The sequence below is a fragment of the Notamacropus eugenii genome, chromosome 1, assembly GCF_028372415.1.
Source record: "Notamacropus eugenii isolate mMacEug1 chromosome 1, mMacEug1.pri_v2, whole genome shotgun sequence".
Classification (NCBI taxonomy): Eukaryota; Metazoa; Chordata; class Mammalia; order Diprotodontia; family Macropodidae; genus Notamacropus; species Notamacropus eugenii.
Window position 1 is genome coordinate 233,596,123 of NC_092872.1, and position 27,194 is coordinate 233,623,316.

At 40.2% G+C, this 27,194-nt stretch overlaps 1 protein-coding gene across 1 annotated transcript in view; it reads right to left on the reverse strand.

The window, feature by feature from the left end:
* Positions 1 to 1,601: 1,601 nt before the first annotated feature.
* Positions 1,602 to 27,194, reverse strand: part of LRMDA (leucine rich melanocyte differentiation associated) — a 1,314,096-nt gene continuing 1,288,503 nt past the window's right edge. The window contains exon 7 of the mRNA XM_072628072.1: positions 1,602 to 1,721. Within this exon, the coding sequence (XP_072484173.1) occupies positions 1,642 to 1,721 (80 nt within the window). The 3' untranslated portion in view covers positions 1,602 to 1,641. The remainder of the gene's footprint in view (positions 1,722 to 27,194) is intronic.

Genomic DNA, 27,194 nt, shown 5'->3' on the forward strand with positions numbered 1-27,194 from the left:
ACCTCTTTTAAATCTATAATCATTTCCAAAGGGGAGTTTCAGATTGTCCACCCAAGGACATGGAAGACCAATGGTCTCACATATCCATCAAAATGGGATGGTCCAGTGGCTACTGGAAAGACTTGGTATTTACCAACCTAGAGTAGAGTTCTCCTTCAGGTTTGCACTTTGAAAGGTTCGTATTTTAGATCTGGCCACCTGTCATCTAATCTTGTTTTGGGAAACCTGTGCAGATAACGGAATGCTAAGTATTTGGTCTGAATTTAAATTTAAAAAAAGGCCAAGACTTTTTTTTCCTGTTTCATCAACTATGAACTCAGTTATCTTTCAAGGGGGGACTTCACATATAAATCTCATACTCACTCATCCCAGGTGGTATCATTGTTACAGCCACCATGGATACAAAGACACTGACCCAGCTCAAACACTGCAGATTTCATTCCCAATAGCTCTTCTGAAGGACATGATGTTCAAGAAATCTATTCTTCTCTGAAAGACTTGGGGAGAGGGAAGGAGGGCTTTTTCTTCTTCCTTTAATTCCTTGCTGTTGTTTTATTCTACTTCTTATTATTGTTCATTCTACATCTTATCTCTTTGTGATTAAAAAAAAATCCTCAAATCAGAGTAAGGAGGGCTCAGCCAGACAGCCACACCTAGTCTTGCAATTGTGAACAGACCACAAAGATGATATCTGACAAGAAATATACTAACCCAAGTATGGATACAGGCAAGTTTTAAGTATGAGTGATGAAAAGAACAGGTCCACCACCAAATTGAAAAGGAGCCATGTTCCAAAATACCCATAGTAAGGCCTGGCTCTGGAGAGGGAGTATAGTCTAAGTCTAAGATGCGGGAGCCCTTTACCAATCCAGAGCCTGCTGATTCGGTTTTAGGACTTGACAAAAATATTTGCTAAAACTGGAAGTTTGTATCATTTAGAAGCAAGTCACGAAATATCCCTGACAACAAATATCCTTCCTCAAAGGAATGACAGACCTTGAAGCTTTGCTCATGATAAAGATGCTTTTGTGGGGGGTTGGGGTGGAGGGAGGAGGGCGGGGAGAGTGGAGGTTTCTATATGTATATGTGTGTGAAATGTGAGTGTCTACCTTGTGGAAACATAGATAGGGACGGAGGTCTCTCTGCCTTTCCCCACCATCAGAACCATTTTTGTTTTGTAAAAACCATCTGGATATTCCACACAGCTCTCACTCAACAGGCAAGCTGAAGACAGGAGTCTCTCTGACTGGCAAACGCTGACTGAGCATGCTCACAGGGGCCCCAGGTGTGACCTCTGCTCCCCAGCGAGCTGTGGATGGACCAGGCAATCTATCATGGTGTTCATCCTGTCAGCCCCGATGCCTGGCTGCAGCTGTCTGTCATGCTGGTGGATGAGACCTGCTTAAAGGCAATCATGTCAATCTCTATGTGACGACTCAGACTAAGACACAAGGATGATCTTGACAGGCCTGGCAAAGTCAGCAGAAGGTACTAGAACACTGAGGCAGCTTCCTTGATGGTGCAAATGCGAGTTGGGTTCTTTAGTTTTTTCTCTTTTTTTTTTCCTTTTTTCTTTGTTTCTTTCTTTTTCTTCCCGTTACTTATTCTCATGAAATTGGGCCAGGCAGGCTGGTCTCAGCCTTAGAGCTGATCATCTCGAATAAACCTGTTGCCCTCGGAGTTTTTTCCATAGTAAACATAGTGACACCTTCCTAGAACACCTACAAATAAAAGGAAACACATTATTAGAGGTGCTGCAGTGGGTAGAGGGGGAGCTGCGGGGAGCAGGGGTGTAATGGGATCTCGCATCAAGCTGCTGGCTGCAAATGAATTAAGCAGCAGAAAGGAAGTACTCTGTCTTCTCGTCTTCAGAGCTGCCAGTCTGCAGGCAGCCCCCACAGAGCCTGGGAGTGCCTTACCCTCTTCTAGGGTTTATGTGCTCACAATGAAGGTTTATAGAGACTTACTTCCATCCTCATTCACAATAATTCCAGGATCTATGATTTTGTTGATGTGAGCATTCCATCTGCCAGGGAAGATTGCAACCCCCATCTCTGTCAATGGTGGATAAAGGTGTCAGTGGCTACAAGATTCATGACTGCACTCAACCTGGCGATGGCTGGTCCTAAGTAAACAAACATACAGTTTGACACCAGGCCTGTGATTCAAAACCTTTTCAGCCTGGTAAGACTGGTCAAGGCTAGAGTTGCAGTCTTTGAGAACCCTGAGTCACCACCATACCACCAGGAAATGCTAGGGGAAGAATTAGTGGAGAAAGGAAGGAAGGAGGGAGGGAAGAAGGGAAGGAAGGAAGGAAGGAAGGAAGGAAGGAAGGAAGGAAGGAAGGAAGGAAGGAAGGAAGGAAGGAAGGAAGGAAGGGAGGGAGGGAGGGAGGGAGGGAGGAAGGAAAAAACAAGCATTTATTAATCACATATTTTGTGCCAGGTACTTTGCTAAGAGCTTTAAAAAGATTATCTCATGTGGTCTTCACAACAACTCCAGGAAGTAGATGACATTATTATCCCCATTTTAAGTTAAGGTAAGTGAGGCATACAGAGGTAAAGTTACTTGCCCAGAGTCACACAAACTATGTGTCTCAAGCCAGATTTGAATTGGGGTGTTTCTGATTGCAAGGTCAGTGCTCTATACACCGTATCACCTGGCTGCCCTAGTGGTGATGAAATGCAACTTGAAAATAATGGGAATATTTTAAAACAGTTATTACTCCCTTTCCTCCTATATTTTCTCCTTCCCTCCCTTCTTTCTTTTTTTCCCTCACTCCTTCCCTCTCCTTCCTTCCTTCTTTCCTTTCTTTCTTTCTTTCCTTCCTTCTCCTTTCCTTCTTTCCTTCCCTCCCTTCCTCCTTCCCAGCCTCTCTGCTTTCTCTTTCCTTCTTTCCTTTTTTCTTTCTTCTTCTTCCTTTCCTTTCTTCCTTTCTTCCTTTCTTCCTTTCTTCCTTTCTTCCTTCCTTCCTTCCTTCCTTCCTTCCTTCCTTCCTTCCTTCCTTCCTTCCTTCCTTCCTTCCTTCCCTCTCTTTTTCTTTCTTTTTTTCCTTCCTTCTTTCCTTTCCATACGAAGACAAAAATGAAATAATTCCTACCCCTGAAGGAGCTTATACTGCACCAGAAGAAAATACCAAAGTACAAAAATAACTGTCAATCAATCAACAAACATTTATTAAACACCTAGTATTATACCAGTTACTCTGAGCGCTTTTACAAAAAAGCGCTTAGCACATAGTAGGCATTCCATAACTATTAAATGAATTAAATTTAATTGAATTTTTAGTATGACTTAATGAGAAGCTGTGGGTGTTTGTGATCCATACACTGGAAGGAATCCTGGATTAATGAGCTGAAAGCCCAGGATATTCAAGGAAATAACAGCTTTCTAGATAATCATAGTTCAGGTCTAAGATGCTAGTCATTCCCATGGGATGGTTGACATCCACAGACATCCAGGGTATACCTCAAGGTGTGTCACCACACTCTGGTGATTAAAATATTTGATTTTCATCATCAAATTAATGGGGGGGAAAGTCAGTGGCTCTAAAGGGTAGTATTTCTATACATGCAGATTACAGTGGGACACCAATAGTCCCTAGTCATACATTTAAATCAATTCATTCCTCCTTTCCAAACCTCCCCCTACGCAAAAAATCAAATACGCATACAAAAATTTAAGAAGGATTAAGAGGAATTAAATGTTTCTATGCCTAATATTTATCATTTATAATCACTCCCTCTTATCAGGTCTCATTTGATTTGATTTGAGAGGAAATACCCTAGCTAAGCTACACAGATTTTCTTTTGTAAAATTGATAGGACTTATGACCTCTTCTCTCAAATGTGCCCAGACAAACTCAGGTAAGAAAGATATTCCTAGCCCATAATACATTAATTCAGGAATCATGAATCTGTTTATTTTTTTTTTCACTGACACAGACTGAAGCCCCTCTATATCTTGATTAATTTTTTTCTTTTTTTGAGGACTTAGTCTCCCAATATTGCCCAGTATGGAAGTCCCGCAGCCACTAATGGACACAATATTCATTGGCACAGAAACTTCAACCTGCAGCTGAGTCGATTTGCCCCCTTTGGCAGCCAACTCCTGGAAGTGCTGACACCCAGTTGGTTTAGCACACTGCAGTCAAGAACTCCCTAATTCAAGTGATCCATAATCCATTAGGCTCCTCCACAGCAAGTTACTGGCTTGTGGCACCATGTCTAGTTACATGGATTGTCTTTAAGAGTTGTTATGGCTGAGAAATTTATGATTCAGTGACAAGCTCAGGAAGTAACTCCTTTAAGCTGGGTTGAATTGAGTTGGTCCTCAAAAAAGAAAAAGACGTACTATCTATATCAGACCCATACTCCAAACCTTTCCCACATGAAAGAAGCTACCAAAGGCTGTGGTCCACTCACAGAAGATTCAAGAACCCATGGTCACCATCAGAGGTGATGGCCTCTACTATGAAACAGAAGAGTAGGGATAGGTGGAAGCTTTGTCCATCAGGTTCTCTTAAACTTGGATAATATTTCTAGGGTCACTTTCCTTGTAACTCTAGAACCTATGATTTTACTTCTTGCATGTCAGCCAGATCTAAGAATCTGAATTTCCAATAGGCGTCTGCTGCCTGGAACCACAGAATATGGACAAAGTGGATACAGTTGGAAGGCTCTTTCCCACGATGGGAGGGGACCTCTGGGATTTCACTTGGTGGGCAGGGCAGAGCAGGCCCTGCACCTTGTGCTGAGTTCTCGCGGCACTGGGGGTCACACTAATATCATTAGCTTCCAGGGCAGAGGGGATTTACACTTTGACACTTTGGTAGCAAAAAGCGTAGGATACTATCATGTTCCTCTTTATCATTGGAAGGGCATTTTAGAGGGGAAAAGCCTCTATTACAGTGTTAAGCTGATAATCCCTATTGTTATTCCTTCTTTTACCCCACATCATATATAAAGATAACCTAGAGATAAATCCTATACTGTCTAGGATGCCCAAAACCAATAATTGATTAGCAGAAAAGAAACTCTGTCTCCTCTCTCTTGAAACACAAGAAACTGCCTGCAAAGCCAATCACTGCCCAGTTATGGACCAATTGTGACTACATTTTCATGCACTGTAAGTAACTGTCAGAAATGATTCATATTCAGGAAACTGCTCACACCCCATAGAGACATACTTTCTGTGTGCCATTTCAGTCTTCTCCTTGCCCACTCTTGTAATAAAATGTATGGAATAAACATTTTTACTGAATTGCATCCTAATTGTAAAAAACAATGGGCTTTCTTGCTATGAACAGAGTTTTGTGGAGTAAATTCTGCTTTGCAACAGGGTTTGTGTTTCCTGCAGCCCTAAGACCTGAGGAATTTCAAATGCTTTTCAAAATTCACCCAGGCTCCTTCCAATATAATTGATTCAAATAAAGCTACTCAAGAACCTAGAAAGCTAGGGCTGCAGGATGTTAATTTCTTTGTACAGCATTGGGACAGCATGAATTTTTATGAAAAGAAATGGATAAGGTTTGTCATATTTCATAAAAACACACATTTGTCCTTTTGAGTAAAACCACAAATGGCTGAGTTACGATATCCTTGAAAGCCCCCCCCCCCCATTTCTCCCTCTCTTTCTTTTCTTCCCCATTTCCTCTCTCTTTCCCCTCCTCTCTACCTCCATTTTCTCTTTCCCTCTTGCCTCCCTCTCTCCCCCTTCTCTCCTGATTTTCCCTTCTGTTCTTTTCTTTCCCTGCCTCTCTTCTTCCTTCCTTTTCTCTGTCTCTTCCCTCTCTCTTCTCCTGCTTCTCTTTCCTTCCCTCCTTCCTTCTTTCTCTCTTTTCCTCTCCCCTTCCTTCTTCTTCTCCTCCTCCCTCTCTTTCCCTGCTTCTCTCTCCCTCCCTCTCTCCTTTCCTCTTTTCTCTCTCCCTCTCTCTTTTCCTTCCTCTCTGAGGACTACTGAGCATCCAGGGACATGATTTCTTTCCCTAAGCTGATGTCTAGTGTGAATTTCCATTTTGGATCTCATGTAATCAAATGTCAAATGGAACAAGGAATCATCCTGGATTGTGGGCAGGAGATCCTTACAGCCTGGGCTCTAAATTGGAGGGGTATGAAATGTTTATCGGGCACATTCCCAGGACCTCTTTTTCAGGCTGGCTCTGATAAAAGCCCTTTTTGAGGGGCACCCTGTTTCTTTGGGCCTGGAAGCAAGAATGTTTTTCAACATCCCAGGGAGAGAGTGCCATTTGATGAATGCAGGAGACGGCAGCTAGGTGTCAGCTCTTAGAAAATGAGGCAAGGACATGAGGTATTAATATTGTCAATGATCTCTTGACAGGAAAACAGATACTGCATTCACCATCACATTTAAATAGACATCAAGAGCTTAATGACACAAGGGGAGACTTCAAACAAAGAAGGCCGTGTGGTAGTGAGCACAGCCAGTCTCGGAACTGGCGAATGCCTGATCCGAAAAGACATTGTCAGGAGTACAGACAGGCCGGGGATTGTGTACAGTGACAGAAAACAGAGATGCTGACAGAGATACCGAGGCCATATTATGCCAAGTATATTCTAACGCTGTCTACTGCCCTAACTAAAGCTGACATCATTTCCTATCACTTGTAGTATTCTCCTCCTGCTCTGGCAAAATATAAATAAATAAATAAAAATCTCCCCAGACATCATTACAAAACCCGCTGCAGTTGTAAAGTTCCTAGCAGGCCTGTTCTGTCATGAAGGTTGGGTCTTGAGGCCTAAGGAGAACCTCAGTCAATCTAAATTTGTAGTTTGTAGGATTGGGGGGGGGAGGTTGGGGGCAGGGTACTCTCATTTCGACTTGAATCCCCATCACTTGAGGTGATGGGAGCACTAAAGTGTGAGGAGCTGTCACCTCAAATCCCATCCTGAGAGGAAGATGCTCAATTGTTGGGCAGGCATCTCAGCAGCAGCACGGGGACCGTCTGGCAGCCGAACAGCGGCTGCTCGCCTAGGGAGAAAGGTGCTCGGGCTAGTGACAGTTAAAGTCAGCTGAAATTTTTGAACTCTGGCAGCCTGTGATTGCTTAAATTAAGCAAGTGTTGTCTCCTCAGAGACTCCCTCTCCCCTGGTTTCTCCACCTAGATTCCCACTGGCCTTCCCAGCTGGGATATTATTTCAGAAATGGAGTCTGTGTTTAAAAAAAAAATTAAAGACCACAAAAACCCAAAATGAAACAACAACAAAAACCAAAAGGGTTCAATTCTGTGTGTTACTCTGGGACTTCAGAGCTCATGAAAGGTTGTTTATCACATGACAGGCTTGGCTCATAAATGAAGGGAGGTGACTGTTTTCCCCTCTCCCTTTCCCCTGTCTTCCCAGATCTCCCTCTGTTTCCAGCTATATCAACTGACATAAAAGGTGAAGATGACACCAGGCCCATTCCCCTCTGGAGGACAACGAATGGCTGGTGCGCCAAAGGTCCAAATTTGGAAAAACGCTGCTTCTACCTCAGTAGGAGCCGGTTTCCGGGCACATCTGCAATGCATTTATTTGTTTGTATCTCCTCAACTTATTATGTCTTGGGACTGGAGGAAATACAACACATTCAATGACATATGTGGTGTTTTTAATTAAAATAGCTGGCTCTGGTCATAATAAGCTAAGCATGCTTATAATACATCAGTGCAACGCACAGCTGTCAGAGCGCGGCGGCTGTTCGGGGGCCCCTGAAAGATGACGATGGATGGTCTCCTGAGGGATCATCTCTTGCCAAATGAGACTCCTAATTTTTCTTAAGTGGCCATCTCCACCATCACCATAAGCTCTTAAAACTATAATTATGAAAAAATTGTATTGGGAAGAATCTGTTTTAAAGACGCCCTTTATCTTTTCAATGTTTTCCCCCTCTGGAATGCGTGTTCTAATTATGCAGGTTAAGTTACAGCCCTGAAGATGCCTGTGGGGAGCCAGGAATTAGCCTCTTTCTGTGCAGTGACAGTATCACTTGGAGGGTTGGCTGGGGGAGACCCAATTGTCCTAAGGCTTGAGTTATTTAGATAGGAAAGACCATCCAGAGTATATTGGTTGATCCTTGATTGTCAGGGTACTGTAGACAGTTTCTTCAGCACTCTACCTACCTCAGGAAATGTGGTTGAAGCCACTTTCATCTTTACTTGGGGTTTAGGCTAAAAACCTAGAATTCCACTAATCTAAGATATAAATGTTTAAATGAATGAGAATGATGATTGTCTCCACTTTTAGGCAGAAGTTACATTCCTCTGTCTTGGTCCCCTCGGGACTGAGAAATTCCCTCTATATCTATTAACAGAAGTTCCACTAGCAACAGTATCAATGGATCCTAAATGGCGGAGAGGATATTTGAACTCAGGATTCTAAAACCACTACTCATTTCACTTATCATGCTGCTCTCCATCCAAGAGAAATAAAGAACTGCTCACTAAGGCAATAACCATATCTGACTTCTACAAAGCACTCGAAAGCTTGCAAAGAAGTTTGCATACATTGTCTCCTTGGAGACTCACAACAACCTTGAGATGTATTTAAGGATGCTTTTTTGAGACAAATGCCATTTATATATCAGTAATATACATAGCAGGACTTTATGTTCTTTACTTTTTTTAGTCAAGTATTATTACTATCATTGTCACCATTATCATCTCTATTATAGTGTACCACATTTTTATATGGTCTACTGTAGCAGTAAGTATAATAATAAAAATGAGAATTGGCAATTGTATAGACATTTAAGGTTTTACAAATACTTAATTCATATTGTCTCATGTGGGCCTCAAAACAGCTCTGTGAAGTAGGTATTACTCATGCAATGATTACATTTTACAGATGAGATAATTGAGGTTCTTCAGTCTTATCTGACTCTTTGTGACCCCAATTTGGGATCTTCTTGGCAAAGATCCTGGAATGGTTTGCCATTTCCTTCTCCAGCTCATTTTACAGATGAGAAAACTGAGGTAAAAAGGATTAAGTGGCTTGCTAAGGGTCTGAGACCAATTGGGGTTCAAGAAGATGAGTCTTCCTGATTCTAAGCCCAATACTCTGTTTACTATACAACCTAGCTTCCTAGGTGAGGTGAAATGACTGGTCCTTGAGTCACTCAGCTCACCAGTGTCCAAGGAAGTATCCATTCTCAATTTTTCGTGACGCTAAGCCTAGAACTCTCTGCACTATGCCAAATGCTGTTGGGGTAATGTTTGACCTATGAGAGATGATATTCTTAATATTTTGCCAAAGGAATGGAAATATAGCATCTGTATACATATAAACTGTGTGATCCTCGGTAAATTTAAGTTCATTTAATTTCAATCAGCCTCAGTTTTCTCATTGGTCAAAAGAGGATAATAAAAGATCTTACATCATAAGGATGTATAGTGAGTTTTGAGGTTCAAATGATTAAAAACACATGCAAAACTCTTTGTAGACCTTATCCAGGACTATATAACTGTCAGTTATTATTATTATATTATTATAAAACATGGAGAAATAATAAATTTAAAATATTAGGAATTCAACCACCACCATTATCTAAAATTTCTTATTACAAAGCTTTGCATGAGCAGAGCTAGACAGAGAATAAGAAATAATGACTTCTTTTCTCTAACAGACTTCTAGTTTTAAATGTGTGATTCCATAATCCTGCCCTCTATATGCTTATATTTAGATGTCAGTGACAGAAAAAGGCAAAGAATGCACAGTTGGCAACGTGAACTCTCCTTTCTTTATCTCTTACGATGTTTCTGGGAGAGCTGATCCCCTCAGTACTAATCGAGTCAGTAGTGTCAGATCTATCTGCAAAGCTCTCTTTTGGATTGACTGGCTATGAAGAAGGACATCTACCATACTCAGCTCAAATGGATGCTCTCCTATTTCTTCTCTCACCATTGGTCCAGCCGCCAGGGACCAAAGAATCAAGTCTCCTTTCTCTTATTATCACCAGGAATGTCAAAATAACATTTAGGGCTGAATTAAATGCTGAAGAAAGAAGTGGAAACTTCCATTCTGTGATGGATTGAACCAGAAGAGCAGTTGCAAACAGTTTGTTTAGAGAAGTCTAATAAATTACTCCCAATCCTGGCTAGTCTGAGGTTGAACTTGTGAGGACTCTGAGCCAGGTTTCAAATACGTGAATAAAAACAAAATACAATTTTTGCACCTGAATTGGAGCCCTTCCCCTCCCCTTTCTTGTATTTCTGAAACTATTTCTTGTTCTAGCAAGGATCATTCAACCAGAAGATTTGAGGGACCAGAGGAACCCTCAGTATACAAGGTCTACTAAGTGACGTTAAGTATCTATTAATAGTGATGAGAGAAACTGGATGATGAAAATTGGAAAAGATCTTTTTTTTGGTTGAGGATATGAATGTGTTATTGTGTTATGGATAATCTGAAATATTCAACTCAATTTAGTTCAATAAATACTTACTGAACACCTACTGTGTGCCAGGCACTGTGATAAGCATTGGGGATACAAAAACAAACTCTACTCTTAGGAAGCTTAAATGGGGGTAAAGGAAGGTGGGAATGAAGTAATTGATCAAGTAAATATAATATTGTTATTTACATTATCAACCAAAGGGATAAGAAAAGGCCTTAAGGAAGAGCTGGGACCCAAGCCGAGTCTGAAAGGGAGAAAAGGATTACAACATTCTAATTGAATTGATTGCACCAGAGCATAGGCTGTAAATCAAATATATTCCTTGTACATAGTTATACTCAAGTACTAAGGAGAAATGCAAAAACAAATTGAAAAGATCTTAGAGAAAGGATTTCCTTGATATTGGCAACATTGGATAGAAAATCATAGTCTCAACCCTTAACCCTTCTTACCCTATTCATACATACCCATCACAAGTCCCTAGAGTGCCCTGAAGGGGATTTTAGGTGAGACAAGAAAGGAATCAAAATGGATACAGATGGAGACTTTCATCCAGTTTCATTTGGTCGTGGAGAAGACAGAGAAGTATATATTTTTAAACAAAGTGCTTCATGTCACAAATATGTATATGGTATTGGAATTTTGCCAAATCTCTCATCTACTGTTTGTTAATATTGGTAAGAACTGAAATGATATATGTCTTATTAAGCCTGGGACAGTGGTAAAACTTCATAAAGTGGAGACTTGCCTCTCTGTCATTTCTACACATTGGTTTTAAGGCCTATCCTGTAGAGTTTCACAGAATAAGTATAATGCCTCTTCTAGATGACAACCCTTCAAACATTAGAAGACAGTGATTGTGTTTCCCTTGATTGTTTCTTCTTCAATTTATACATTCCCAACTCTCTACAAGGTCCTCATATTTCATGAGAATGGCCTTTTCACCATCCTGGTTTCTATCCTTTCACTGAACACTAGATTATCAATATTTTTCTTAATGCTGACCTGATTATATCTGCATAGCCCAAGAGAGAGTGACACTTATCTCCTATCACATTTTGGTATTCATGAAGGCTGAGATTTTTTTTTGGTTACTCCTCACATTGCTGAATCTTTTCAAGTCAGCTAATACCTACAAGTCCTCTTTTCCCTTGAATAACATTCCCTTGCCCTCTACTTGTGCCTTTGGTTTTTGAACCCAGTGTGACTCTTTACATTTACCATGAATACATTTCATCTTGTTATCTTAGGCCTATCACTCTAGTCCACTGAGATCTTTTCAGATCTTGATCCTGTTATCCAACTTCCTAGTTCATCTTTTCATATTTGTACCATCCACAAATTTGAGAAGCATATCGTCTCTTTCTTTATCCAAAATACTTCAAGACTTGGAGGGTCTATTATTTAGTTGAAAATGAAGATTAAAACTCTCATATAACTCCATAGATCAGAACAATATGCATTTATCAAGAGTTAACTGTGTCAAGACCTTTGCGAATTACTAGAAATATAAATACAAGCAGAAAGAAAGAAAATCTATGCCCTCTACAAGCTTAGAGTCTTATGAGGGAAGAAAACACATAACAGCCAGGAGAAGAATGCAGATCTGGTTGGCCTGAGCATCTATCTTAAAATGCAGGTTCTTAGAGGAATCAGTGCATCGGAAGAAAAGGTCATAGAGGCAGAAGGTACTTTCAATTTGTGGAGTCTAGGGGTGGAGATAGCTTTCAGGGTGTAGAGTTTTTGATGGCATGGGAGAGGAAGACCAAGAAAGAAAAAAGAGAGTCAGGACTGTAACTTGAAATGAAAGTCTTTAAGAGCTTCTGGGGCTGAAATATTCATAACCTTAAGGCTAATCTGATGATATAGCTCTCCTAAATTAGCTAGGTCGATACTTGAACAGTGGATGTGTAATCTATCACTGGTACCATTCAAGATAATATACTTAATAAGACAGAGGCCTGAACCACAACAATAAAATCCTCCCTTCAGGTTGACATTAATCCACTAACCAGCATTTCAGGTATGGACAAGTCTTTTCACCTCCTTTTGCTCACTCACATAGCTATCACTCTGGTTCAACCCTTTTCATCTTTCACCAAGATTACTAAAATAGCTTCCAATTGGTCTTCCAGTTTCTAGCTTCTACAATCTCAATTGCATTTTCCACAAAGGTGCCCCCAAAATCTTCGTAAGATGAAAGATGTAAGCTGTGTCAATCCTCTACCCAAAAATCTTCAGTGTATTCCTACTGATTTGGGATAAAATATAACCCCTTGGCCCTTGCATTTAAGGCCACCCATAAGCTGACTCCTACCTCGTCAACCAGTTTAATTTTATCTCATTTTTCTTCTTGAATTCTAACTGATCAGTGAACTTGATACTCTTATTTCCCACCCCCATGCATTCACACCATCCATTCCTCAGACCTAGAATGCATCTTCTCCTCCTTTGCACCTCTCTAAATCAAGGTTCAATTCAGGTACCATCTCCTCTACAAAACCTTCCCTGATTCCCCAAGCTGTTGATACTCTATCCCTCCATAAACTATGATAATTAGTATTTTGTTATGCTTTATGGTTTACAAAGCACTTTACAAATATTATCTCATCTTATCCTCACAATCACTTTGGGAGGCAACAGCTAATATTATCCCCATTTTATAAATAAAGAAACTGAGGCAGACAGAGATTAAATGCTTTGTCCAGGGACACATAACTAGTAAGTGTCTAAAGCCAGATTTGAACTCAAGTTGTCCCAATACCAGGTCCTGAGTTCTATCTACCACATCTCCTAGTTGCCTGATGTATATATGTATATGCTACATATATGCTTTTGCTTACATATTATACCTTCCCTGTAGAATGTAAATTTCCTGATGGAAAGAGTTGATTCATTTGTTATTAGGTGTCGCATTCCCTCATTAAAAGTTCACCAAGTGTTTCAATGATACATTGAATTACATAAAGGACCCATATTAAGTTAAGTAGTATATACTTTTCAAAATCTAATGTTTTTCCTCCTCTTGAAACTCTGGGCAATGTTTTCCTGTCTTCAACCTTCTGGTGTCTTTCCAATTTTCTACAGTTCGTCAGAGATTTCTGACAGCAGTTCAGTAATCATATCTGTGAGTTCTTTTAGTATCCTGGCATATAATTCAGCTGGCCAGGAGACTCATTTGAACTAATTTAAAGCATCTAGACACCCTCTATCTTCTCCCTCATCTTGGGCTTCAATTCCCTTTTAACCATGTTTGTTCTGCCCACTCCTGTCTGAAGATTATTTTGTTTGATTGAGAAGATGACAGTGAGGGAGAAGCTGAAAGGTTTTGCTTTCTCTATGTCATTCAGAGGCATAACTAGGGTGGAAGACTCATGGTTTGGTCTGAAAAAGCTGAGTTTAGAAGACCAAACGATAGAAGTTAGCATACCTCCTCCCCCTTGATGGCTACGCCCCAATCCCAGGTGACCTGCTCCCTAAGCAGATCCCCGTCCTTGGCCTGGTTCCTCTGTCTTAGGCCCTCTGATTGTCTCCACCAGAGAGACAAAAAAGGGAAAAAAGAATGCTGTGCCCCTCTATATGTCATAAGAATAGGTAATGCCTTCCCCCACCTGTCAGTTCTTTTCCTGCTCTCTTCACTTCCATCAATATCCATCCATGCGGATGACGTCAAACATCCACCTCAAGGTCTTTTTTTTTTACTGACTTTACATAAGTCACATCTCCAGATAGAAGGTAGCAAGGGGGTGAGATTCTCTACAAAAAGGTAAAGGTGTCAGGAATGGGCACTGAACATGACTGGGCAGATAGATGCCTTCATCCTCTGAATAAAAATGTGCCAGGTCTAGAGGCCTGTGTGGGCTACCCAAGTCTTCTTACCTCACCTCCGAGGTCTTCGGTTGGCCAAAACCGGATGCTCATATGAGAGAAAGGACGTTCCAGAGTCGAACAAGGGTTGAGCTTTATTTCAGGGTCTCAGTTACAAGTGCAGGAGGGTCTTCCTTAGGAGGAAGAGGGGGAGATTTCCTAAGGAGGCTAAGATCTTAAGGGATTGGAAGTAGAAGTGTAAGTGGGGAGAGAGGGGGAGGGAAGAGCGGAGAGAAGAGAAGCGGAGCCTTACTGTCCTCTTGGCTCCTCACGTGCTAAGAGAGCTTTCAGGCTTCCTCAATCCTACTTAACCTTCAGCTGCATAGTTTGCATCTGAATACCGTGCTGTTAGATAACTAGGTGTGCTCCAATCTGGGACAATCTCGAGGGCGGGGAGATCTCTCTCCCATCACGTTTCTCACGGGAAGAGGCGGAATTACTAGAGATAGCTCGGTTCACCTCGATTCCCTGCCGTTTCCTGGGGGGGTCTCGTGAGAGCTCTAAGATTTAGAAGCTCCCACCTTTACCCGCCCGAGACTGTCCACACGGAATTGAGCTTCCAATCCCAACAAAAATGGGCGGAGAAATGGGGATGGGAACTCACCTGTTCTCCTTGGCTTAGGGAGCTATGAGCCAGTAACTTGGGAAATGTTCCCTTGACCAACATGGATTAAGTGTCTGTTTCTGAACGATGAAACAGAAAAGTTCAAAATAGGGATAGACATGGTCCCATGGCCTGAGTATCAAAAAGTGATGGTAACTCAATAAGTTACGAATGAAATTCTGACAAAGTAATTATCAATTAATCTAATGAGGAAGAAAGGGGAAAGTGCCTTTGAATTTGACTAACCGCCCAAACCTATCCTAATGGACACAAAAAGAACTTTTATGAAGCCACAAAGTATCACCTTCAGCATATACTGGGGAAAAGGGGTCTCAGAAGGTATAGAAAGTGGCTTGACCTGGGTCAGCAGCCACCATAGCCTCCTTCTGTATCTACCACCTCTGCTAGTCCTTATAGAGACATCCAGGTGGTGCAATGGATAGAGCTCTGGGCTTGGAGTTAAGAAGATCTGGGTCCAAATTCAGTCTCAGACAATTATTAGCTTTCCTGGGCAATTCATTTAATGTCTGTTTGCCTCAGGTTCCTCAACTGTAAAATGGTGATAACAGTAGCACCTACCTATCAGGGTCAATCACAGGATAAAATGAGATAATATTTGTGAAATATTTTGCAAACCTTAAAACAATGTTTTTATATAAATGTTAGCCTTTGTCATCGTCCTTATTATTTTGTTCTAGAAACAAGTCATGACTCTGCTGTCATGAATTATTCCGTTTGCCCCCAAACAGATCTAATTCTTTCTTGTTCTCCTTGCTCTAAACCCACATTAAAAAACCTTGTTTAACCATCCTTACAGAGGCAGTGTTGTATAGTGCATAGCGAACTGACCTGGAAGTCAGAAAGATCTGGGAGCAAGTCCTCCCTCAGACACATACTAGCTATGGGACCCAGGACAAGCCACTTAATCTTTTGGTGATTTAGAAGAATTCTCTAAGATAGGCATCTTTAATCTTTTTCTATGAGTCCTAGACCTCTCTAACAATCTGGTGAAGTTTGTGTACCTCTTCTCACAATAATGTTTCTAAACGTATAAATTAAAATTCAGAGGATTACAAAAGAAACCAATTATATGAAAAGAGCTATTAATTTTAAAAAAATCATCAACTCTAGTTTGAGAACATCTGCTTTAAGACTATTAGGCACCAACTAACATTTGTGGAGGGAGTTACCTCACCAGCAAGATTCTTCTACCAATGAAGTCACTGGTATGGTCCTATAATCTTTGGCTGTAGCATGTTTTTTAAGCCCTGTTGAGAATTTTAGTTTTCTTAATATGTATTACATGTCCTAGCCATTCTTTTGTAACCATCCTTAGTGATCCTTTTTTTAAAACATGCCCTTTCAAAATTTAGCTCACCAGAGAGTTCTCTGTGCAGTCACGTTCACATTCTCAGATACTTTTCCTCTTAATTACTTTGTCAGAATTTCATTCCTCTAAACCTCCCCACCCACTTGAGAACTACCGTCACTTTTTGATACTCAGGCCATGGGACTGTGTTTATACCTGTTCTGAACTTTTCTGTTTTATTCAGAAATAAAGATTCTCAAACCAGGCCATCCAAGGCAATATTTCCCAGGTTATACTGCCTTATGGCTTGATAAACCAAGGAGATCAGGTGAGTTTCCAACCCTTTTATTCAGCAGCAGCAACAAGCATCTATTAGGTGCTCACTGCATTTGTTCTTTATTAGGAATTACAGTCATAAGTATCATTCAGGAAATCTGGTTCAGGTTATCCAAATGGCAGTTGGAATGCCTAAAATTTGTCTTGAAGCTACTGACATCAGAGAAAGCGAAGACAACAGACAGCAGAAGCTCTTCAGAGAAAGCTATCAGACTCAGTTTTTCTATCCTTTCAGGATCATAAACCTCCAGTTTCCAGTGGGTCTCCAGAGGTGAAATGATGTGTACAGGCCCTGCCACTGGGGTCTGGTGGGTGTGCAAACATCCCCATTGGAAGAGAACACAGACCATGCTCTGCTCCGACAAGTACTGGGACATGTCACATCTCACCAGGCTGGTTGTGAGAAAGAGAGACAGAGGAAAAGAAAGCCATCAGCAGGGAAAGGATGTTGGAAAAATCTGTAGTGAAGGTGATAGGAATACAAAAATGTGAAGTTAGCATCCCAGGCTGGGGAAGGCTTACACAAATGTTCGGTGTGAGCAAGCAGACAAGTTGATGTGTGATAAACTACAGCCTGTGGAAATGCACTGCTGGGCTCTCAGTGCAGCTGGAGATGAAGCTTGTCATTTTTAGAGAGAAGAAAGACACAAGAAAGTAGTCAAGGGGGAGGAATGCAAGGTAAGTTTTCTCCTTACCTAATATGTTAGTGAAAAACTGAAAGGATGGCCCAGATCCATGGAAAAAATTTAGTGTATTCATTTGGGCCACAAACTATATGGTTTTATACAGACCTGACTGACATATATTTAAAACCCTTTACACATTAAGGAGCTATTAGACTGACAGATTAAAAGTTATCTGGAAGGTAATGTTTCCATTATAGGAGCCCTGGCAAGGGAACAGTCAATATTCTTTTACTCAGATGTCATGGGCCTTTTTTCATGTGGGGGTAGGAATATGTTTGGGGGGGTAAAGAATAAGGAGAGAACAGTTGCAAAAGAGAAGGGATCTGAGGATGGTTTTTTCTCCCTCTTTCTTTCTTGACTGACATCAGCAATCTAAGTTTTGATTTGGACCCATAGGTTGTCTTTTGAATAAAGAGTAATATTTATGTTACATTATAGATTATTTAGATTCAAAGCTACAATGAACTCCTACCTACATACACCTTAAAAAGTAACCCCCAAAAGGACATAGATATATACACATCCTATACATATAGAATACATACTACATATTTACATATAAAACGTCCTAAAAAGTAACCCTAAAAAAGTGTGTGTTTATATTTGTGTATGCATACGTATATGTGTGTGTGTGATGTGTACTTGGATGTAGGTATCTATATGTTCACACCAACCCACCATTTTCTAAAGGAGAAATTGGGGATTATTCCAACCCTATTTGGGGGAAGAGTGGGTTTCCCATCTCTTTTGCTCTTGTATTCTAAGTAGGGCCTAATGGATTTGAGATGGGCTGTATTCCAAAGTACATGCAAAGATCAGATGCAAATCAGGTGAGACTGGTTAAGTACCCTTCACTCCCTATGTCTGATGGATGTCACAAGAGCCTGACTGTCAATCACAGCGGACAACATTCCAACTAGTATGACTTCATTTTTTCTTTGTTTTCGAGCAATTTATGATTCTATCAGATAGGAGAAAAAAAGAAAGAAAAAGAAATGGAAAAAAATCAGCTTCCCCCAACTCTACCACATTCAGTTTTATCTTCTTTACTCGGTCTGCAGTCAAGAGCATGACCACTAGAGAGCAGCATGAATTTAGCAAAGAAGCTGGAGTTTTTCCTTTTTCTTTTCCTTTTCTTTTTCCTTTCTTTTTCTCTTAAAAAAAAAAAAAAAGCAGAAATAAGTATTTAGAGATGGCAATTAAAAGCATACTGATACTCTTAGTCACCAATTATTGGTCCCATAATGATCAGTGTGTCATGTTTGCACAAATGGTGCTGAAACTTTGCCGGGAATGAGTATACAAGACTTTCCCTCCTTTGGATTTCCCTGGCCCTGATTCCAGACATTGAATAAAACTCTTTGTTATTGACTACACTAATACACCAATCTCTTATGCTTGAAGTTAGGTCACTTTTGCACAATTTTCATGGACAGTTAAAATTTGTGCAAAATCTTCAACAAATATGGGATTCCCTAAAGGGCAGGAAGAGAAAGTAGATTCACCAGTCTTAACCACAAAATGCTGGTGAGAAAGCAGTCATCATCTATCAACACAAAGCTTTCCAGCATCATTCGCTGGCCAAAGACATAGTTGACTGGCCAAAAGAACAATGGTCCTAGTCTCACAAATAAAACCAGTGTTGTTCCCTTACTGTTCCACTGCAGCCTTTTTCTGCTCCCCATTGCATAGGTTCATGTATACAACCATCTGCCTACAGCTCAGATCAGTGGCATCACCACCCATCTCCAACTCCAGATAGTAAAGATTCTCCAGTCAAGTTAACACAAAGGAAACTGAGAAAAGAAGCAATGGAAAAGTTGTGGCCTTTTCTAAAGCCTGTTGTCTGCTTTTCATTTCAGCCATGGCCGGTTTGCTTTTGAGCACAGTACACTTAAGTCAGGTCTTATTTTCATGGCCAGAAAAGAAATGATAATGAAGAGGATGGTGATGCTAAAGATGAATTTACCTCCTAATACATTTTTTTTCAATTAGAAGTAATTATTACTTTGTCAACCTGTGCAAAAGTCCGCAAAATATTTAATATAAAAGAATAATAACAAGATAAAGACTTGTACCAGGAACATTTCTGTCTGAACTCCATAAAAAGTGAGGAGGTAATAATAATATTAATAATAATAATAAGATATGTGGCATACTTGAGGACTAGATTGAGAGTCAGCAAGACCTCGATTCATGTCCATCTTCTTGTGAATATTAACTGTTTATCCACGGACAATGGGCATGTCACTTAACCACGCTTAATTTTAGAGAATTCTATAAGACCAGCAGTGAAACATGTGTTACCAAGTTCCAACCCAGGAGTTCCCATTTAGACTCAAACCAATCAGGATGATGTTAATGTCAATGACAATACCAGCAGCAACAACACTTGATATTTTAACGCTAGTCTAAATAAAAGAACTTTATATGACATGATCTCATATGATTGTAATATAAGAGGTTGGGCCAAGAGCATCCAAAATTTAAAACTTTTCCAAGGAATGAAGTAAAATACAGGAATTCAATTCCAAATCATTTTAATTTAGAATTTTAATTTTAGAATCTTATCAGATTTTAATTTTAATTTAGAATCTTATCAGATAATTATGATTTTATTAGGGAAGAAAAAATGTAAAATTAAATGACAAGGCTCCTTTTTTTTGTATTTAGAATTATGGGTTGCCATGGGAATTTCATGTCTGACCTTGGCTATGCTCCATCCAAAAATTTCTTAATATTTTTGCTCATAGGTACCAGAGGTGGTTTTATACACACAGACATACACACCAACATGCACATATACACACATATACTTGCATACACACTCTCCCTCTATTTTTTCCTTTTCATTATACATTCCTAATAGAGTCACACCTTAATTGACTACAATGCTTGGGATATATAGGGAGGGAAGTTATGGTTAAAGGAATTTTTAAGTAATACAGTATTATCTAGAAGCCCCTTTAAATTTTAAATTCCATCAAAGATCTTTGCCAAATACACATTTCCACTTTCCTGCCTTAGTAAGCATAATAGAGTAACAATAACTGAAATTTTTGTTCATTGCTCAAGATCTTGCAGGCCTGAGGTTTGAATTTCTGGGCTATAGTTTTCTCAAGTTCTGAGGCAGAGAGAGAAATATAGGTGTAGACACATAGGGCAATATCAATCAATAAGCATTTATTAAGTACCACAACTAGGTGGTGCTTGGTTAGAGTTCAGTGGAGAGTACTGGACCTGGAGTCAGGAGGATCAGAGTTCAAATCTCACTTCAGACACTTATTATCTGTGTGACACTGGGCAAGTTATTTAACCCTGATTGCCTCAGTTTCCCCATCTGTAAAATGAACTGGAGAAGAAAATGGCAAACTATTCCACTACCTCTGCCAAGAAAACCCCAAATGGGGTCACAAAGAGTAGGCTGTGACTAGATGAATGAACAGCCATGTTCCATATTCAGTCCTGGGTGTTGGGAATATAAAACCACAAAGCAAATAATCCTTTTCCTTATGACTCATATTTTATTAGGGGAAATAAAATGTTTAGTTAAGTTATTCAGTTGCCTTCAACTCTGTGTGACCCCATTTGGGATTTTCTTGGCAGAGATATTGGACTTGTTTGCCATTTCCCTCTCTAGCTCATTTTACAGATGAGGAAACTGAGGCAAACAGGGCTCAGTGACTTGCCCAGGGTCACACAGCTGGTAAGTGTCTGAGATTGGATTTAAACTCAGGAAGATGAGTCTTCCTGACTCCAGGTCCAGCACTCTATCCACTGTACCACCTAGCTGCCCTACATGTATAAAATATTTATAACATAAATTCAATTTCTAGTAAGCAGGGACTTGTCAGAAGAATGGTTATGATTTCATGGAGGAGGTAGCACTTGAGGGGAGCTTTGAAGGAAATCAGGGGTTTGAAAAGACAAAGGTAAGGGAAAAGGACATTTCAGGAATGGGGGCAGCTTAAAGAAAGATATGAAGACTAGATAAGGGGATGTTCTTTGTGAGGAACACCAAGACCTCATTTTGACTGTACCATTGAGAAAGCCATGGAAATGGAGATGTGTAAAATAGGTCCTATTTATGTAGTCTGTATGCTCCTTTTTTAAGAAATTGAAATCACCAGTCTTTTTGGGATGTGCTGTTTTCTCCTAAGGTTGAAGTTCAGCAAACTGATTCTGATTAAGACTTTTGGTCGTTTAAATCCCAATTAACTGAGGTTTGATAGACTAACCTCCATTCACCACAAATAGCTGACAACTGAAAGAACTCCTTTTGTATTTCATTCACTTTAGGGATGAGCAGATTACATTAGCAGAAAGAGGAAAGAGTGATACGTTCTTTGGATTACTGGAATGGAATCTAAGAAACAAACCTTGATTTATGAGGCAGAAAGAAAACTTTCAGGGGAAAAAATTACCCAGTGAGGCTTTGGGTCTCCCCCTCAAATGAATGTCTAAACAGCAGGGATCCTCCTGGAGAGTTTGAACTCAAATTAGGCACAGCTCACCAGTGAAATCTGCTTTTGGGTTTCAGAACTGTGGCTGCTTAGAGAGCTCAGATCAAAAGAAGGAAAAGCATCCAGAGTTCTGTCTAGTTCAGGAGGCTGAACCCTCTCAAGAGAGTCATTGAAGATAAAGACAAGTTGTCTTTTTATTTTATTTTTTAAGCTGCAAAAGAGAGTCTCTAAAATAAAATTAAGCAGGCCCAGTAAAAAACAAGGGGCTTGTCATATTACATACCCTCCATGGATGAGGGAGAGGGACCATCTCCTTTTGGATGTGGGCCTCCAGATGTACTTCATTAGAATCCAAACAAACTTTTCCTGTACTGATATTACTGTAATCTTTCCTAATTCTAAGACACCCTATTTAAGTTGCTTTCTCCAAAGGGAACACAAAAGGATCATTGATATATGACCCAATTGAAAGAAGGCTGCAGTACACACACACACACACACACACACACACACACACACACACACACACATATTTAGCCTTATTCAGAGGCACTAACAAATTCCATTGTGCAATAGCCAAACTGTTTTCATTATTTTTTGGTTTTCAATTTCCTTTTCCCAAAACATTTTAAAACCATATATTTTAATGAAAACAGGTAAAAATTAAGTAAAAAATATCAGAAGTTTCAATGAACACTTCAAGGAGCTCTATTTTTGCCAAAGTAACAAATAGGAAAAATGTCTATTCCAAGTAGCTTTTGTTAGGGTCAGGCTTATTAAAACTTTAATAAAGGAATCCAAGTCTCACCTGTATATAGACAGTGGCACAATTCTCTGGTCATCTAAATCAGGGCGATGGTTTGGATGAGGTCATAGGGTCTAGGATGGTCTAGATTAGGGTCATCAATGATGATGCTCTGGGTGTTAATGGTCATGGGCATTCATTGCTTTGTTAACTAGCAATGTTCCTTTTGTTTTGCTGGCTTGGATCCTTTTTTCTGGCATTCATTCTCCTGTGAGTTACACTCCCAACCCTCCCCCCCCTCATTAAAACAGAGCCCACCCACCAATGTGAGCCTTTGGCTAATAGAAGACATCTGGCTCCAACAAGTTGATGCTCTGTTTAGGAGCACAAATTACCAGCGACTGGCCAGGACATCACTTCAGTCAAGCAGGAAGTTGTAACCTGTTTTTTGACCAAAATCGCATTATGGCATTAATTTAAGGTCTAGACTCAAGAGGAGCTAAGCAACTACGGCTAGAGTGACTAGGCTGAGGGGGAGGGGTTGGGGAGCTGCATATTCTACATCAATTTGCTTCACAAATGAAGAGATAACTTGAACAATGAACACTATCCAAGACCTTGGGCCAAGTTCTACCAAAAGGATGTTGCACCTCCCTAGAAATCTAATCTTCAAGGAAAACAAAACTATGGGGTCATCACCAAGGAGATCTGGAAACTGAGAAGTAAATCTCATGTTGTCTTCTACAGCCATTGTTACGTAGGTGAAATGTGGCTTAAAGGAACACCAAATGTAGCTATGAAAAAGACAAGAAGTGAAAAAGAGAAAGTTTACCAGTGGAGTGAAAGGTGGGAGGGCCAGTCCTACCCAGTTTGGATTGACCATAGGAATTAGGTTAGGACAGTGTGATTCTATGAATACAAGTCTCAGATCTCTTATCTGACAAAGTCTCTTCCTTCTTTGACATCCTCAGGACTTCCTTCCTGAGTCAGGAATTATTGGGAGGACTTGGGGCACAAAATAGGAGGGTCCCCATTGATTCCCTGCAAATCCAGGACCTCCTGGGCTACATTAAGAACAATAGTTATCAGATCAGGAAGCAAACAGGAGAAAGCCACAATATTACTGGGAAACCAGAAAAATATATCTAGGCACATGAACACCGTTGTTTAGATCTTGTGCCCATGGTTTAGCCTCTCAGAAGACCTGAAAGTAGTCCTGCTGTTAGAATATTGGGGTCAAAGTAGACATTCTGGAAAAAAAATAACCCATTGGACAAGAAAAGAGGGCATTTCCAGGTTGAAGACACCTGGTGATGTGCCAGTGCCTGAGTCCCAGCACATTCTCCAATCATTTTCTTGTCGAAACCACTCCAGCCTATTTTTCTTTCTTCACTTAGAGGGTTAAGAATTATCGGAGGCATAGAAAATGGCTGCTGTTGATACTAGTGAGGCCTTCTCTATAACTAGATCCTTCAGGAAAAAACAAATTAATCAACAGCCAGCTGAAGTGGCTTTAATGATTGCATTCTGCATACAATCAGCTTTCCCCTTTTCAAGGGCCATCAATATGTCAAGGGAAGACATATCTGAAGGATATAGCTCTTAACACCAAGGTTATCTATTCTCCACAAGGCTCTCCCTCCTTACTGGGCTGAGCCTTTGCACTGCCTGTGTCTAACATTTTCATCAACTCCGCAATCAATCAAGGTAATAATGTTGTGCAAAAAATCAATTAACAACGCAATTAAACTTTCCTTATTATCTCAAAGGGCTGAAATAATACCTAAAGGGAAGATAGACTCACTGAACGCAGGCATCCATAATCCAATGTGAAAGTGAATTATGAGGTTAGACAGATGCAGCCACAAGCCTGGTGCTGTTATTTTCCAGGGGATATATCTCATCCAGGCAGTGTATCAGTCAGCACCAATCCCATACCCTAAAATTCCAAATTACTTTTAAGAAATATATGATGTACCATATCCATTTCATATTCTCTTTAAAAGATAACCTATCCCCCCACCAAAAAAACTGGAAGGGCAGTATTAGTCAAAGACAAAATGATCTTTCAGTGAGGACATAAAATATAAAAGCAATAATAACATTTACATCTGTATACCACCCATCTCTGTAAATGCAGGCCATCTATTAGACATAAACTATGGTGTGTGAGAAGTGACGTATGCAGCACAACATATGAAACCCAAATACTGAAGTGCACATACCCTTATGGTCTGGTTGGGGCATCCACTTGCCTGAGCCTGCATGTATATTGTGGCAGTAAGAACAATGGAAGTACTGCTCATTTAAAATAAGATCTAGTGACTATATTATTTAGCAATTACATTCAACTTTCCCTGAAACACTATCCTTAGGAAGTGAGCATTTATAGTGCATAAAAAGGGAAGACTATTAACCTCTTGTTGCTGTGATGACTGAAATTTCATTAGGAAATCAAACATTTGGGAAAGGCACCCCCAAGACACCTAGAGGAGTCATCCTGAAGTCTCTGAGGACTCAGGTACATTTGGGGAGTCTGGAGATGAGAAGGTACAGAAGAAAGGAGAGGGATGAGAAGCAACGACAGAACTTGAGTGAAAATTAACATTATACATGTCTATTCTCCTAATTCTGAAGGGAAGTCACAAGTAAACAAATGCATGGCAACAACAACCATGAACAATGTGGCTCGAGGGAACTAGGAACATTCACAACAGAAGTCTTAGGCATCTCCTCTCCTTCCACTCTTGTTTCTTCATCCTTGCCACAGGAACTTTCGTCTGTTTCATGGCAAAGTTGAGGTGGTTTGCCAGTCCTTAGGAGAAAAAAATTGCACTGGGGTAGGAAGGACTGATTTAGGAAGGCAAAGATCCAAGTCTAGGCCTAGGAAGATTGAGGACTACTGTTATCTCCCCCATTAAAATGGAAGCACTTTGTGAAAAGGGATGGTTTCATTTATCTTTGTCCCCGGTGTTAGCAAAATGCCTGGAATATAGAAGGTGCTTACTAAATGCTTGTTGATTGATTGATAGTAGACAGTGAGCAACAAGCTCCTGAACAAGTGAAAGAGATACTGTATCAACCTGGCCTTTCTTTGCTGTATGGTACTCAAGGGGATTTCTAGGAAGACCCAGCCTTTCTCCTGGCAGGGTGTGTTTTAGCACAGACCACCTGGAGTCTTACAAGTGAAAATGCATAGACATATAGACACAGCTCAGTTCCATAATTAATTCCCATAATTAATTCATTTGGGCTGACCATCCACTTTTCTGAGCCAACTTTCCTTCCCTGGGTTTTGTTTCCATTCCATGCCTTGCAGTCGGTCAGGGCAAGCCACAAATACAGAATCAAGTGAATGAATAAAACGAGGCAAACGTACAATAAATCTCAGTCCACCATTTCTAAAACAAAATCACTCCCACACAACTCAACCTCCATGCAACACGTACTTGTATCTTTTGTTTTGTTTGTCTTCTTGACTTTGAATGGGAGCAAAGTTGGGCCAGGCTTCCTGAATTCCATTCCTCTCAGAACCTGAAGGAACATAATTAATATGTTTCCATTTCCAATGTCTATATTGTGTGTGTATCAACTGGAACTGTTCCTGCTGTGCATTTGATTCCGCTGACTCTGGGGTGGGGCGGGTTTTAAATGATGTGAGAGCTCTTCTGTTCTTTCTATGCTCTGGTTTATGTGTTATTCATGACTTGCATTACAGACATGGCTGATACACAGATGTAAATGTTATTAAATCTTTTGTATTTTAGAGGCTTTGTGAAAGGCTCCTTTGTTTTCAAATAATTCTTTTAACCACCGAAAATAACCAGCAATACATGACAATGTCTTGGGATTCTTTCTTTCCTTTTTTTTTCCACTGAGCTTTGTGATGAAGAAATTTCTTCCTCTATTGCTATCTCTTCATCAAAATGAAAATGTAGAATGACTTGGCAGGCAGGAGAGTTACATCTGTACAGAAATGCTCAAGAAAAGCCCATTTTGTGTGCTTGTTTATGTGTGTGTGTCACAAAATTATTTTACCAAATCAGAACCCCAAGTTCCTTGATTCTCGATTGACTGTCAAGGAGGCAAGTTCTTCTACCATGGTTTTGGTGTCTTACACTATTTTTGACTCATCTTCCCTCAGCCCCATTCTTGTCACACTTCTTGGGATATCAAGGCAAGTAGAGTTAAGGATCAAACTCTTTACTCATACCAGGATGAATCAAGCCATGTCTATTGATCCTTTGCCTACATCCTACTCAGAATGCTTACCTGTGGGAAAAGAATACAATGACTTCTTGAAAGTTTTGCCAGGGCAAGCATAATCTTTAACGTGTCCTATCTAGGTCACAATGATTTTGAGTACAGGTTGTGAAGGAGATAGGATGTCAATTGTTCAAGGAATAGCCCCACCTAGTTGGGAGAGCTTGTCATCTAAGGTCAAGTCACAAAAGGATGAATGCTTTTGGCCAGTGACTCATGAAGACTATTATTAATAGAAGTATGATAGTAATAATGGCAAGAGATAGTGTGGTCTAGCGGACAGAGAGATGAACATGGGGTGAGGAAACCCTGAGTTTAAATTTTATCTCTGACACATACAGATTGAAAGACCCAGGCTAAGCCATAACTCCTTAGAATCTCAGGAAAGTCTTCTAGGCTACAAACAACAGAACAGATCTAAATTGTTAGAGAGGAGTTTCCATACTGGGAGTTCCCTAGACTGATGAAAGAGCAGATCTATATAATAATGATGAAAGAGATGATGATGATGATGATGACTAAATGGGGA